The sequence below is a fragment of the Condylura cristata genome, unplaced genomic scaffold, assembly GCF_000260355.1.
Source record: "Condylura cristata isolate star-nosed mole 26May11 unplaced genomic scaffold, ConCri1.0 scaffold00006, whole genome shotgun sequence".
NCBI classification, from domain to species: Eukaryota; Metazoa; Chordata; class Mammalia; order Eulipotyphla; family Talpidae; genus Condylura; species Condylura cristata.
Window position 1 is genome coordinate 14639836 of NW_004567107.1, and position 14341 is coordinate 14654176.

The 14341-nt window shown below is 56.3% G+C and overlaps 1 protein-coding gene across 1 annotated transcript in view; it reads right to left on the minus strand.

Annotated features, from left to right (window-relative positions):
- The window catches only part of COL27A1 (collagen, type XXVII, alpha 1), a 124647-nt gene that overhangs the window by 21303 nt on the left and 89003 nt on the right, over positions 1-14341 (minus strand). Inside the window, exons 29-39 of the mRNA XM_012721232.1 lie at positions 13046-13099; positions 12479-12523; positions 12350-12394; positions 12031-12084; positions 11268-11321; positions 10453-10506; positions 9232-9285; positions 8570-8623; positions 5481-5588; positions 466-519; positions 238-345 (exon numbers count right to left, since the gene is read on the minus strand). Of these exons, the coding sequence (XP_012576686.1) occupies positions 238-345; positions 466-519; positions 5481-5588; positions 8570-8623; positions 9232-9285; positions 10453-10506; positions 11268-11321; positions 12031-12084; positions 12350-12394; positions 12479-12523; positions 13046-13099 (684 nt within the window). The remainder of the gene's footprint in view (positions 1-237; positions 346-465; positions 520-5480; positions 5589-8569; positions 8624-9231; positions 9286-10452; positions 10507-11267; positions 11322-12030; positions 12085-12349; positions 12395-12478; positions 12524-13045; positions 13100-14341) is intronic.

Below are 14341 nucleotides of genomic sequence, written 5' to 3' on the forward strand. Positions count from 1 at the left end.
AGAGGGTGTTAAAGACCCACAGACCCCTTCACATGTAAGAAACACTGGGTGGACTTTTCCGGGGAGGGGGCAGTGACTTCTGCAGTTCCCCCAAGGAATCCATGATTCAAAAGGGGCAGGGACAACAGATATCCAGTGTTCGGCCACAGCTGGGGGACACCCCAGCACGGAAGTGCCTCCTTTCCTGCCCCTCTGCTCTGGGCCTCCCTCCCACTACCCGACCCAAAGAGTTCTCACCGTTGGTCCCAGGCTGCCCCGGGACCCTTTAGGGCCTGGGGTACCAGGGGGTCCGGGGTCTCCAGGGGTGCCCATCTCACCCAGCTGTCCTTGGTAGCCCTTGGCACCCTGCAACGGGAGGAGAGACAGGCTGTCACCAGACCCCAGAGCAGGGGAGCAGGGGAAGCAGAGGAGGGGAGAGTAGGGAGAGAGGGGGCACAGGGGTGATGGCGGGAGGAGGGACCCCACCTTGGCTCCAGTCCGGCCCTTCTCGCCTTGCTTCCCTGGTTTTCCTTCAGGACCCTGAGGGAAGAGAGAGAGGGAAGGGTGAGGAGAGAAAACAGATGGGGCCACAGCCTTGGAGAGCTTGCTCTGGGGTGAGCCGCCTGGGCTGCAATCTGACTCAGCGCCCTACACCGTGTGGCCTTGCCCGTGACCTGGTCTCCCAGCTCATCTCCTGCCTGTGGTCCTATTGGCTCAGCGCTGGGGTGCGCCGGTGACACAGTGACACGCCTGTGCTTAGCGATGCACAAATTGCTGCACCCCTGGGAGCAGCTTCACCTTCTCAACCTGAGGCCCTATTCAGAGCCCCCCACCTCACCCCTCAGATCCAACCAGCTGAGCTTCCCAAAGGTGCAGCCCACGCCACACCCACACCACACCCCCACAGGAGCTCGACTCAGCGGCAGGTGTCTCGGAGTCCATGCCCAGGGGCCGGGCACCCAGTGATGGCATGAGGCTGCAGGAGGGTCCGAGGTCCCTGGGTGTCTGAGATGCTGATAATCCCTGAGGCCCCAGGGCCCTCCTCTCCGGGTCTGCAGCAGAGGGCTGTTCAAGTGGACAAGCTGCTGGGAAGTCAGCCGCTCTCCCCCATGCTCCCGCTGGGGTGCCCAGTCTGTCCCCTCAACAGCCCGGCCCTGTCCCCACAGAGCAGCCCCAAATGCTGCCAGGTCTGCCCTGCCCACAGAAGCAGGGGGTGGGTGCAGGACGGGGCAGGCCACAAGGTTTGATTTCCACAGTTGTCAGGGGAATGCAGCTCAGTAGGGGTGAATGAAGGGGTGTAAGTGTGCATGTGCATGCAGGGGAGGAGATCTGAGAGGGAGGAGAGAAGTAGGCTGAGTTCCCTCCCAGCTACACTGGGTTAGGGCAGGCAGTGTGTCCCAGCTGCCCCTAGAGGACACTCTCCTCAAGGCCTAACCCTCAAAAGGAGCTGGAAAGAAGATCATGTTCTTGGCAAAATGAAGCACAGGTTTCATTCAACCCGTGTGTCTCGTTCTCAGAGGCATATACTGGAGGGTGACGGAGGTGATGGCCCCGTGGAATGGACAATGCAAAGAAGAGGAAGCACTGATTGTGATGGAGAAGGGAAAGCGGGGGTCCCAGAGGAACAAGGAAACACTTGGGCAAGCCCAGGGGAACTCGAGCCTGTCTGCAGTTGAGCTGGGGGAGGGGCAGCCATGTTCTCTCGGTGGCCAGTGGACAGAAACTACAGGGAGGCTGCCTTTGATATAGCACGAGGGAGAAATGTCTGCTCAAAGAACACAGTAAGGTCCGAAGGCACTGGGAAAGATGACTCAGAGGGAAACGCCCCCAGACCACCCTGAAGCCCTCGGGGAGAAGGGACCCTACGTCCTTGTGCATGGGTCCTCATGAGATCCTGGACAAGTCCCTTCCCTTGTTTGTGCTTCAGTTTCCCCACCTGTGACACAAAGAACTAACCTAGCCTTGCACTACTCCTAATCCTAAGGTAGCCCCTGGCCATGGGGGGGATGGGGTGGGGTGGGTGTGAACACTTGACATGTGCCTGCTGTGACCGAGGGCCTGGACTGAATTCCTAATTGGATTTAGCTTGAGTTAACTTAAAAAGTAATTGAAGAGTTGACCATCCGGTCATTGGACAACTTGAAAATGTTTGGAAGAGCCTGGAAATAGGAATCTATAGTTTCAAGTTCAGAGCGAATATTTCCAATGAATATTTAGGATCTGAATTGACATATTCTGGAAGGATAAACTTCACACCAGACTTCAAAGAGGACCAAAAAATACAATATAGCTTATTGATTGTTATGCTGAAATATTAATACGATACAACATTACATATTGAAATGTTAATATTTTGTCTCTACTGCGCTAAATAAAAATAAGCTACCTAGTCGATTTCTCCTGCTGTTCTTTCTACTTCTTTAAAGTGTGGCCACTAGAACATTTAAAACTCTGCTTGTAGCATGGGTTCCGTTTCTGGACTAGACAACCTCAAGCTCTTTTACTCCTCTGTATAAAAGTGCTAGCAGTCATCACTGCCTCAGCAGTCGCCAGGCGTGGGCCTATGTTCTGCATGGCATCCCATTCAAATCCGGACACATGGCTGAAGGAGGGGGTCATTTAGCCCATTTTAGAGCCACAGAAGTTAAGGCTCAGGGAGATGAAGTTGCTACTCTGCCAGGTTAGAATGAAATGTGGATCTTTAGTTTCTGGGGCTCCCTGGTCAGGCAGATGTGAGCTCACGATCGGGGGCTGGGCTGCTGGCTGACTGGGTAACCACAGAGGCTGACCCCTTATCGGGAGACATGAGTCAGGGCTGCAGCCTCAGCATGGGCAGGGAGTCTCTCCCAGGAGGGGTGACAGCCAGACCACATGTGTGATGGGCCCCCTGCTCCAGCTGGGCGCACCCCCCCCACCCCGGTGTGGGAAACCCTGAGCAACGGCTGGAGGAACCCGTGGGGTGAGGTTGTGGGGCCAGATGAAGAATTCAGTGAGGGCCCCCGTCTATCTATATAGATGTGTTTCTGGAAAGGCCCTGATGGCTCATAAAATTCTATTTTTAAATACTTGGCTATTTCTAGGCCATAGAGGAGAGATATTTGTCCTGACACTAAAGAGACTCACTGCCTGTTACCCAACACACAGGCAATCTTGTCCCAAGGGAGCGTTTTCCGGCTCTGGTAAAGGCAGATTGAGAGTGACAGTAAAAGAGGACATCAACACTGATCTACCACTACCACCACCTTATCATCACCACAGACATGTCACCACCACTGCCACCACTGCTACCCCCACCAATGACCAGCGTCACCCTCACTCCTACCACCAGCTCCACCACGGACAAACATCACCACCAACTTCACCACCATGATCCCTTCTCCCACCGTCATCACCACCACTACCTCTACCAACCCATCATCACCATCGTTGTCACCACCCTCATCCCCAGCATCACTGTCACCATCGTCATCACCACCAGCATCACCGTCACCACCAGCATCATCACCATCCCCAGCATCACCGTCACCATCGTCATCACTGCCAGCATCACCGTCACCACCAGCATCATTACCATCCCCAACATCACCGTCACCATCGTCATCACCACCCCATTCACCAGCATCACTGTCACCATCGTCATCACTGTCACCGTCGTCACCACCAGCATCACCACCACCAACACCACCATCGGGGTCCCTTTCCTCTTCCAAATTCAAAAAACATCCTTATATTTTATAAAGTGTTCTCCTACCCAAGGTTTCACTGGTCTTTATAGATGAGAAAACCAAGGCAGCGGTGTGCCCAAGGTCACAAAGAGCGTGGGTGTTCCAGGCAGAACTCAACTTCAGACGCTGGGCCCAGGGCTATTATCTGCCACACGCTGCTGTCCCTGCCTGTCATAACATTCAACAACTCACTACGAGGGTTCTCCCGCCCCTTCTAATGCTTTCATCATTCTAAGGGTGTAACCAGAAGGCGGGCAAGTGAAAGGTCACACAAGTTACTGCTGGAGAAGCAGGCCAGCATCCTTCCTGCTAAATTCCCCTTGTCCCTAATTCCCACAGCCTAGCCAAGCTGGGGGAGGCCTGCTGGCCCAGCAAGGGTGACCAAGTGACTCCTTTTCTAGTTGTCTGCTGAGTCTACACTGTTGCAACTGTTAAGGGGATTAGCACTTCATTTCTATTTTTAGGAAACAAATATTTTCCCACAGTCACAGCCTGTTGGCTAAGTTGGATTCATCTAGGTTAGTCATCGTAATATCCAGGAGGTAAGAAGGGTCTCGAGGGCAGGCCTGAATGAAACTATGCTGCTAGTCTCTCCACTTGGAGGATGAAGAGCATCATGGGAATCCAGGCTGGAAGCAGAGGTCTGAGTCCTCATCACCTGGCTGACACAAGGCAGGTCCCCGTGGGCTTGTCCTGCCCGGTCCCAAGTTCAAATGAACCAGTCCAGGTCACATGTCTACATCATGCTGAATTGGGTATTCCTCTCACAGCTCCCCTCACCACAAAGTCAAGTCCCAAGCCACCAGTCTAAAATGTAAACACTCTCAATCAGGCCTGTATCTGCTTCGCGGCCAGCCCTGACTTCCAGCCATGCCAGAGCAGAGGGCTAGTCTGTGTGGAGTCAGACAGGGCCAAGTTCAATTCCTGGTTCTGTCATTCTTAGCTATGCAACTACTTTACCTCTCTGATTTTTTGAAATCTCAGAGAATTGCTATTGATATTGAAGAAGGAACATTCCAAAAAGCATGAGCATGTTGTCTGTACACACCAAAACAAGACAGTTTCTTTCCTTTCCCCACCAGGTTCTATGCCCTTTATGCCAGGGATGCTTTCTGATTCACCTCTTCAGTCTGAGGAAACCTGCCTCGGAGGATGCCCATGAGTGTTTGCGGATTAATTAAGCAGCTTTCTGCTTGAGGAGAAAGGGAGAACTTTTCTGACCATCTTTTCATCAGCAGTGTTTGATCACTTCCTTTGTGATCAAACAGACACTTGGGTGGGGGTGAATAATAATATAAACTAGACAAGGTCTTACTTAGCCTTGTAGGGCCAAACTATACACTAAGGTTTAAGGGTGACCTGGAAGCTGGGATCAGGGAGGGCTTCCTGGAGGAGGTGATATCTATGATGACAGGTGGCCAAAGAGGAGTGAAGCAGGTGATGGGGGAGTGAGGAGGGGAGAGTGTCCTGGGTCGGGGGTGAGGGGCACAGGCTGCCAAGGAACAGAAGGAAGTTCAGTGTGGTTGAATATGAAGTTGGGCCAGATAAGGGCAGAAGACCAGGTTTGCACAGGCACAGCCACCAGGTAAGGAGAGAGATGTTACTCTGAAGGCACTTGGGATCCACGGAGGGTTTGGCAGGGGAGGGCTACAGATTCTCTGGGTAACTCCCAGGTGGAGGAAGGAACGAGCAGGGGACCCTAAGGTGGGATAAAAGACCCATCCCCAGCTGCCTGAGCAGGTCAGAGTATTTGGGCACACAGCCCTGCATACTCACCCGGACACCAGTGATGCCAGGGAGCCCCGGGGGTCCATCTTCACCCATCAGCCCCTCCTGGCCCTTCTCGCCACGTTCACCATCAGGCCCGTGGTCACCCCTGTCCCCCTGCGTTGGAAGGGCATGAAGGGGGAGAAAAGAAATTAGTCACTCGGCTCATCAGAGGCTCCGAACCTCAGGGCTCATTTGGACGTTGTGAGATGACAGGGACCCCGATTCCCTAGTGGTGTCCCAGGGCCCAAGAGCACCCCGCCGGCAAGTGTTCGAGTGTTTCCCTGTGCTGGGAGGCAGCACCACAGAGGGAAGAGGATGCTGGCCTCGCCCACCCCAGGGGTCTGCAGGAAGGCGGCAGGTTTGGGAGACAGGGGCTCTGTCACCCTAGTCGACACACCGAAGGACCAGTTGAATAAACTGAAGGAATTTTTGTAAGTGGAAAAACCCACCCAGTTCTGCCACTCAGAATGAACTCTCCATTGTCAACTCTTGCGTACATGAGAAGAGCTGGCAATATGAATAAGAGCAAGTAAGAATTCTGCTTGCGATGAGCCAGGCGGCGGAACAACTGGTCGCAGGCAATAAAGCTTCTGACCATCTTTCCAATCAACAGCTGATCACTTCCAAGTGTCCAGACAGACACAATAAGCGGAGCCTGAAGGGCAGCGTCCAAGCAGACCTGGGGTTCATCTACACTGCTGTAGAGTCTTACTCCACGGCGAGCACTTCCCCCGCCGGTCTCCCTGCGCGGTGCCCTTCTCCGGGCGCTGAGCATGGCGGCTGACACGCAAGCACTGGCCATGTCCTGGCCACCGCCTGGTGCTCTCGGCCCCGTGGGCAGAGTGTGGGCAGTGGCCACAGAAGCTACCAGGGGGCAGGATATAAGGCTGTGGGTATGAGGAAGGCACGGATGGGGTGCAGGTGTACAAAGCAGGGTGGTTTTCCCAGTCGTGTTTTGAGGTGCCACGTTTTAGGAGACGCTGATAACCCGATGCATGTCCAGGAGAAAGGAGGTGGGGGGCATGGAGCCAGGGCCTGGGAATGGGGGGCTCAGGGTGCACCCTGCAGACTGCTCCTGCTTGAGACCCAGGCTTTAGAATTTCAGAATCCTAGCACAGAAGAGCCTGACAAGTTGCCTGTTCAATCACTGAATTTCTAGATGGGGAAATGGAGGCTCTGGGAGAGGTAGAGATCCCCAGCATCACCCATCAGTCAGTGGCAGAGTGTGGGAGAGAACCCAGGATTCTGGCTTCTTCTGCTTCCAAGATTCTCTGCTCAGGGGATGCTACTTCCCTCACCCCTGGGGTCTTGCTGTCACCCCTCGAGCTATGTGACCCTGGGCAAGCTTCCTCATTCGTAAGACACCACAGAGTCTATGTGAGGACTAGATGAGATAGTCCATGGAAAGAGCCAAGCAGAGCTGGCGCGTGAGCTCTGATAAAGATGGGTTGTGGTCACCGCCACTGCCCTCACGATGGACTGGCGGGTCAGCAAGCTCCAAAGCAGCAAGGGCACAAGCTGTCAAGTGCATCCCCAAGAGGTTTTTTTCCCCATGAAGGTGGTTCTGAGATGCACCCCAGGACCAGGGCAGATGCCGTATGTCCGTGCGACTCCGGTGGCCACAGACTGCTGTGGAATTGGCTTTGGAGGGAGCGAGAGAGGAAGACGCTGCAACCCAGGAGCCACCAAAGGTTGGATGGTGGTGCAGCCAGACCTTGCCTTTGCCTCAGTTTCTTCATCTGCAAAGGTGGGGGGGGGGTGCTGTGTCTAGCTTAGTGGGTGGCTGAGAGGATGAGCATGAACTGGTTCATTTGCGCGAAGCTCCCACGGCAGGTGGGCACACAGGAAGCACAAAAGCATTTCGGTCAGAACGTTCTTCGGCATCACCACACAGCATAGCCTGAGCTTGGCAAAGGTGTGGAGGAGAAAGGATGTGGGTTGGCCCAGCCAGGATGCAGTTGCACAGGGGTTTGCACTGAGGGTGAAGGGGAGGGGTGGCAGACGGGGCATCCTCATCCTTGCAGGACAGACAGGGCAGGAGGGGAGCCCGCCAGGCTTCTACTAGAGGAACCCACAGACCCAGGACAAGTGTTCAGGTTGGACACTGGGCTGACAGTCTGGAGAGGGGTAACGGAGGTCCGGGGGAGAGGGGTCTTCTCTGCGAGCCCGTGGACAGTAACATGGGTATCAGGGAGCCCTAGAGCATGGATTGAGGGACGCTGGGCTGGAGAAACTACTCGAAGCATGACAGGTCAGCCCTGGGGAAAGGCTGCCTCATGGACCAGAGATGGAGGCCAAAGGCTGGCGGGCTGGAGGCGGGCTGTTAGGAGGGAAAGCAGGGCCCGCCTGTCCGGGGTTTGGGGGTGCCCTGCACCTCCTTAAGGTTCCAGTGTCTACAGCCAACAGATGAAGCTCTGGAAAACCTAAGGCTGAGTGAGGCCTACAGGCTTGGAGCCAGCACCCTTGGGCTTGAACTTCTCCCACTCAGCCTCACGAGCTCTGGACGATCCTTTTGGTGCCCCGAGTCTCAGTCTTTTCATCTTTAGAGTGGGCAAGTGGTAAGAGTGATTTGAGTCTCAGATCTGGGTGCCAATTATTAGCTTACTTGCTTAACTGCGGAGTCTCAATTTCCTCACCTAGAGTCAGAACTTACCCCATGGTATTGCTGCAGGGGAGACATATAGGGTTCAGTTTTGTATATAAGACAGGTCATGGACGGTGACTATTTGCTGTTGCCTTAGGATGCTTGCAAGAGAATAAGCAGCAAAGCCTCTGGCTCATTCAGGCGTCACCCTTAGCCAAAAGAAGCTGCACTTTCAAGAAGGGCAGCAGTGCGGAGTGGGGGCTGAGGTGGTCCCCAGCTCCACCTGAGCGGGGTTGGGGGCTCTTGGCAGGGTGTGTGTGGGGCTCGTGCTGAACAGGACGCCCTCACCCTCACCCCTGCTCTCAATGGAGAACACAGGTCCATTCTCAAGACTTCATGGGACACAGCGCTTCTGGAGATAAGTTTCAGACGTTAGCTGGGGGGTGGTGGGGGCACAAGTTGAGGCAGCTCCAGAGCCACCCTCACCCCAGACTCTGCACCAGACACTTACCTTCAGTCCATCAGGCCCAGCAGGGCCACTGTCACCCTCGAGGCCTGGTTCTCCCTGGAAGGGTGGTGGGAGACAAGGAGATGTTACTGGCCAGAGGGCCTGAACATACTTGTATTTCCTCCCTGACCCCCACTAGGGACAAGTCCCAAGCCCACCTTCAGGCACTAGGGTCCTGTCCTGTCCGGCAGACACTGGGGGCCCAGAAAAGAATGGCTGAACTAACTAGGGAGCAGGAGGGAAGAGGCACCCACCGGACTCTCCCAAAAGGGGAGCAGACCCCAAGGGTGGAGTAAGCAGAACAGTTTTGGAGGATGATAACCAATTTTTCAATAAAAGTGCTTGGAGGGCAAATACATTTGGAGACTCTGGACTAATCCCAAAGGAGCCAATTTCTTGGTTGCAGGCCTTCTCAGAGCATTGAAAACGCTACCGTTAATCTCAAAAATACTTTGACCATTGAATGCTCTTCTTTGAAGAGCGTCTTCTAAACTGTGGACATGTTGCCTAGCAAAAGAGACTGGACAGGGCTGCAGAGATTCACGGTCTATTTCTAAATGAGGAAGCTGAGGCTCAGCGAGGCTGAGTAAAGCCCTTTTTCCCCAAGCCCCCAAAACTCCAGTTGGGGGGAGCTCTCCAGGGACAATGAGTTTGCTTTGACTCACCCGCTGCCCAGTGAGGCCCTGCTCTCCAGTGTTGCCCAGCGGCCCAAGGTCACCCTAGAAGCCAAACACAAGTCCGTGGATGTGGATAGAGCCTGCCAGCCTCACCCACACCTTCCTCCTGTTTCACTGGCTCTGCTTTGGGGTGAGGAGAAGGAGGTGCTGGGGAAGGTCCTTCTTCCCAAGAACCAAGGACAACTTATAGAATGACCTCCAGAGTCCCATGTCCACAGAGTGGCCATGGTGAGCCCACGCCCACCAGGCCCGGTTCTAAGAAACTTCTCATGTCATACATTTACTGTGAAGAAGCCGTGTTCTTTCACAAGTGCAGGGACCATGGGGTTAAGTATCTAGTCCCAGTTCACGAGACGAATGAGGGGCAGATTCAGGAGCCAAAACTGGGTGGTTTGGGGAGTAGCGAGGCTGCAGGGCGGTCTGTGGTTTACCACCTCTAGTTTCCCCGGGAGCCTTGAGGAGAAACCCAAACCAGGACAAGACCCTTATAAAGGAGCCAGAGTCGACGTTATCTGCCCCGGACCCCAGGACCAAAAAGGGTCTTTCTCCTATAGGATTTCCAAGTGAAATTTTGTCATCACTAAAGGCCTGGACTCAAGGAGGAGGCCCAGCTCTGAGCCCCCAGCCCTGCCCAGTGGGACAATCCTACTTCTATCTGCTTCATACCACGGGTGGCTTTCTTTGTGGTTTGAGCAAAGGATTCTGGAACTAAGCCAAGATGGATAATCTGAGGCTGGTCCAGTCCCTTCTGAATGAGTCTAAAAGGAGACTCAGGCACAGACTAGGGTGACCTGCCTCAAGTCCCAGGCCTCTTAATGGACTCTCCCTGCCCCATCAATGACCTCTGACCACCTGCTTGGCTTATGGGCCCCGGGGCCAATGGAAGAATGGGAAAAGGCCTCTCCCCAGAGCCAAATATCAATGGGTGCCTGTGTCCCCATAGGGAGTGAGGGGCATGGGTGCTGAAAAGCAGATGGTATCTCTAGAGGCCAACGGGTGCAGCTGCTCAGTGTGGGGGCAGGGGCAGCCGACAGAGAAAACATGGTCGGCCTGACACTGCTGTGGCCACAGCCCGGCCCCGCTCCCCGTCAGGAGCACACAGAACCCATTATCCCAGACATAAGAAAGGCCCGTTTCTCCTCTGCAGGCACCCGCCAGCTGGGAACTGGTTTCAACAAGCCATTTTTCTCTTCTTTCATCCCGTCTTACCTTCATCCCAGCTTCTCCAGGAAGGCCCAGTTCTCCCACTGCACCGGGAGGTCCCTGCAAGAAAATGTCATTGGTCCCTCCAAACGCCATAGGCAGCCCAAGATGGTGAGGGAGGGGATCGCCAGGGCAGGCCCGCAAGGGCCAGGGATCTGTGAGGGTCCCACAGCATGAAAGACAGAGCTGGGGACTAACTGCAGACTTCTCAGAGCTACCAGCTGAGACTTGGAGGAGCAGCAGGCAGGCTGGCTAGGCCTTGGGGCATCCCAGAGGCGACTGGGCCTTCTGCCTCCCCGCGAGTGTGGTTGACCAGAGTAAGAGCCCCTTGGCAAGCACAGGGAGGAAAATTTCATGATTCACATAACGACAGGGGAGGACGCCAGCGAATGTTGTGGTTGGGGCTGAGTAATCCCAGCACTTCTCTCTGCTGCTGGCCACACGATGAGGGTGGGAAGGGGTCCTGAGTAATCACCCTTGGCACGGCACAGCCTGCGCACAAACCCCGGGCCTCAGTTTCTCCTCTGGAAAAGGCAGCGCATCTGAGGCCCCTTTAAACCGGGGTGCTGGGGTGAAGTTCCAGCAAGTGGTGGCAGGAATGGGGCTTGGCTGCTTTCATTGGTGCCCCCAAAATAGGCGCTGCCAGCCCCCCATGAGGATGCTGGCACCCCAGCTCCTCAACCCAGGTTGTTAGAACGTCTCTGCCCTCTCTACCAGGGAATCTGCCTCCGGTCTCTGCAGGACACCACACAGCTGGGCAGGACCCCTGAGGAGCACTGGGCAGGGGCCTGAGAGAACCCAGTTCTTTCTGCCACACTCACCTTAGGTCCTATCTCCCCTGGAGGGCCAATGGGCCCCTGTGGTCCCTGAGGGCCCTAGAAAATAGACAGACACACAGCTAGTTGAGACAAACCAGCTCAGATAATGCAGTCTGGAGGGGCTGGTGTCGGAGAGGACACCAGGACCCAGAACTCAGCACCCCGAGCCCCACCCATGATGAGGGCCCCGGTGTCTGCAGCGCCTCTGTCACCAGTGTATGTCCTCCCACCCACCCTCCTCTTCGTCCGCCTGAAACACAGCAGGGCCCAGTTGTGCTCGAAACCATCCACCTCCTGAGTCTGGTTCACTCCATATTGGATGCCTGTCCACCTAGGATCCACCTGGATCCACTGGGATCCACCCTGATCCACCGGGATCCACCCGGATCCACCTGGGATCCACCTGTCACCTCGTCAGTTTACTCTGTTCCTGCTCCCGCTTTCCCTGGAGACTCAAGTGCTCCATGCCCTCTGCCTTTCCCATGCCAAGCACTCCAGAAACATTTCATTTTGGCTTCATAACAAGTTGGCAAGGCCGGGACCATTTCACTGGTCAGCAAACTGAGGCCGGGAGGCAGGCAAACCCAGCGCCCCTGAGCTCCTGGCCAGCGCTCTCCCTGCCCCCAGTGGTTCCACCTGGGAAGAGGAGGTCGGCCCTGTCGTTCTCCAAATCCTCCCCCTCCTACCACACCCCCACCGCAGGGTGGCTCTCTGAAATCAGCCTGCCCTGTACAACAGTGCACAGAGAGAGGGAAGGGGCACTTACCGGTTCTCCTGGGAGACCCTTGGTGCCTGGGGGCCCTGACGGGCCAGGGATGCCCTGTAGAGACAGGCAAAGGTGACCTTGGTCCCTCCGTGGCCGGCCCTGGCTGTCACCTGCCTCAGCTAAGCTCTCCCTGTGTATAAAGGTATCGACCTCACTCTCTACCAGGCGGCAGATGGGGAGACCCCAGAGACGGGGTCTTCAGTGCAAGAAGTGGGCAACTAGACCCTTTGGGTCTCCACAGCAGAATGGGGTCGTGGCTAATGGGGCCAGTACCTCCCCTGAGCCCAAGGAGAGCCTTTCCAGGACTGGTGTTACTTACGGGAAAGCCTCGTGGGCCTGCGTGCCCTCGCTCACCAGCCGCACCCTGGAAGCACATTTGGGGTTTGTCAGAGGCCACTTATCACAAAGCAGAGAGCGGGGCGGGACTGGCAGCCTCGGTCTGACATACCTGCTGCCCAGGCTGGCCCGGTCTGCCCTGCGGTCCTGTGGGGCCCTGAGGGAAGCAAAGTGAGCAGAAGTGGGAGACGATGCTTGGGGAGCTCCTTCACGGAACAAAGGCCATGGTCCCACAGGAGATGAGATCAAAGGAACCCTTGAGACCTCAAGGCATCCACCCTCTCCCCACTGAGCAGGTGGGCAAACTGAGGCCCAGCCAAGAGGAGGCTCGCCAGTCGTGGTGGCCTGGGTTCAGAGCCAGGACTCCTTTCTCCTGATGGTACTTGGCTCTCAGGGTCCAGAAAGGGTTTGGGGGGAGCTGAGAGGGGCCAGAGGACCATGTGGTTCCTCCTCGCTTTCGTCCTTGCTTTCTCCCACTCACACACTTTCTTTCTCTCACCACCTCTACGCTCCTCCCTTTCCCGCCCCCAGCTCGGAGGCTCGCCAGGAGGGGCTGCAGGAGCCCACAGAGGTGCCTGCTGTCCCCAAGGGCCTGGTGCTGGGTGGCTGTGAGTCTTGGTCCCTGGATTCCTGGCTCAGCATGAAGGAGTGAGGAGGGGCAGGTCGTGGGGTCCGGTACCTTCAGGCCCTTGGACCCCTGCTCCCCAGCTGGTCCGTCTGGTCCTCGGGGGCCCTGGAATAGGAAAAGGGACTTGCAGTGGACAGCAGGGGTCTCCCTTGGGCTGGGAACCAGAGTTGCCCAGGACCTTTCCCTGCACTAGCCTGGGGTGCTCCCCTCCCCCCGAGGTGGGTCTCCCTGTGCCTTGCACCCTTTGAGATGACCCGCGGAGGACTGGCGTGAGTGGCATCGGCTAGGACCCCGACCTTCAGCATGGGTCTAGCAGCGCACCAGCAACATTGTTGAAAGAGGCCCTTGTGTGAGAGTCAGCGAGCCAGCCCACTTCCCCGCTGCGGAGACCGGAGCCCGAGGGCCAGAGCGGAGCGGGGAGACCAGCGGCAGCCAGGCATTCTCCCCAGAGCACAGGCGGGGGCGGAAATGGTCCCAGTGGAAGCGGACTGAGAAGGACTTGCAGAGGGTGGGGTCTCCGTGTGGCCAGATGTTCAGGCAACCCCGTCTTTAGCCAGACGTGCAAGCTAATCGGGCCCAGTTTACAGAGAAAGAGCTGATGTGAGGAGCAGCTGCAGGGTAGAGGTTACGCAGCTGTTCCCTGGAGCGCTGGGCTTAGGCGACCCCTGAGACGAGAGTCTTGACCTGTGCAGAGTTGGGAGGCCTCTGGGGCTCCCCCCTCCCCCACAGCCCCTACACCGACTGGAACACAGACCAGCCAAGGGAAGTGACTGGGCCAAGGTCACTCAGCACAGAACACCCTCACCCCAGGGCCCGACCCACTGCCCCACATGTCCCGTCCACAGGGCTCCCACAGACACGCAGAGGGGGTGGCGGCTCCAGGTCCCCATGGAGAACAGTGTGGGGACTGGAAGAGGCCATGTTGGGCAGACTAAGAGGGTCTTGTGAGGCAGGCTAATCATGGCAGCCTGGGAGCACTGAGGGCCACAAATGATGGGGGCTGGGCAGTGCCTGGGTGGGGGTGACAGGGTGGGGAGAAGTCACTTGGAAGCTGAGGTGGGCCGTGACCATGCATAGGGAGGGAGGCTAACCAGCCGGGCGGCGCTGGGCCATACACCTGAAACTGGTATCGTCACCCATTATACTCAATTTAAAAAATACCAAACAGGGCCTTCCCTGGTGGCACAAGGGGTTAAAGCACAGCACTATGAAGCCACCTGCAGCCACTGCAGCACAAGTTTAATCCCTGGCCAGGGAGGTGGCCCACATGGCGCAGCAGACCTCTCCTGTCTCGCCTGCTGCTCCCCTCAGCAGTGTATTTCAGTCCAGCTGCCTGTTCTGCTCCCC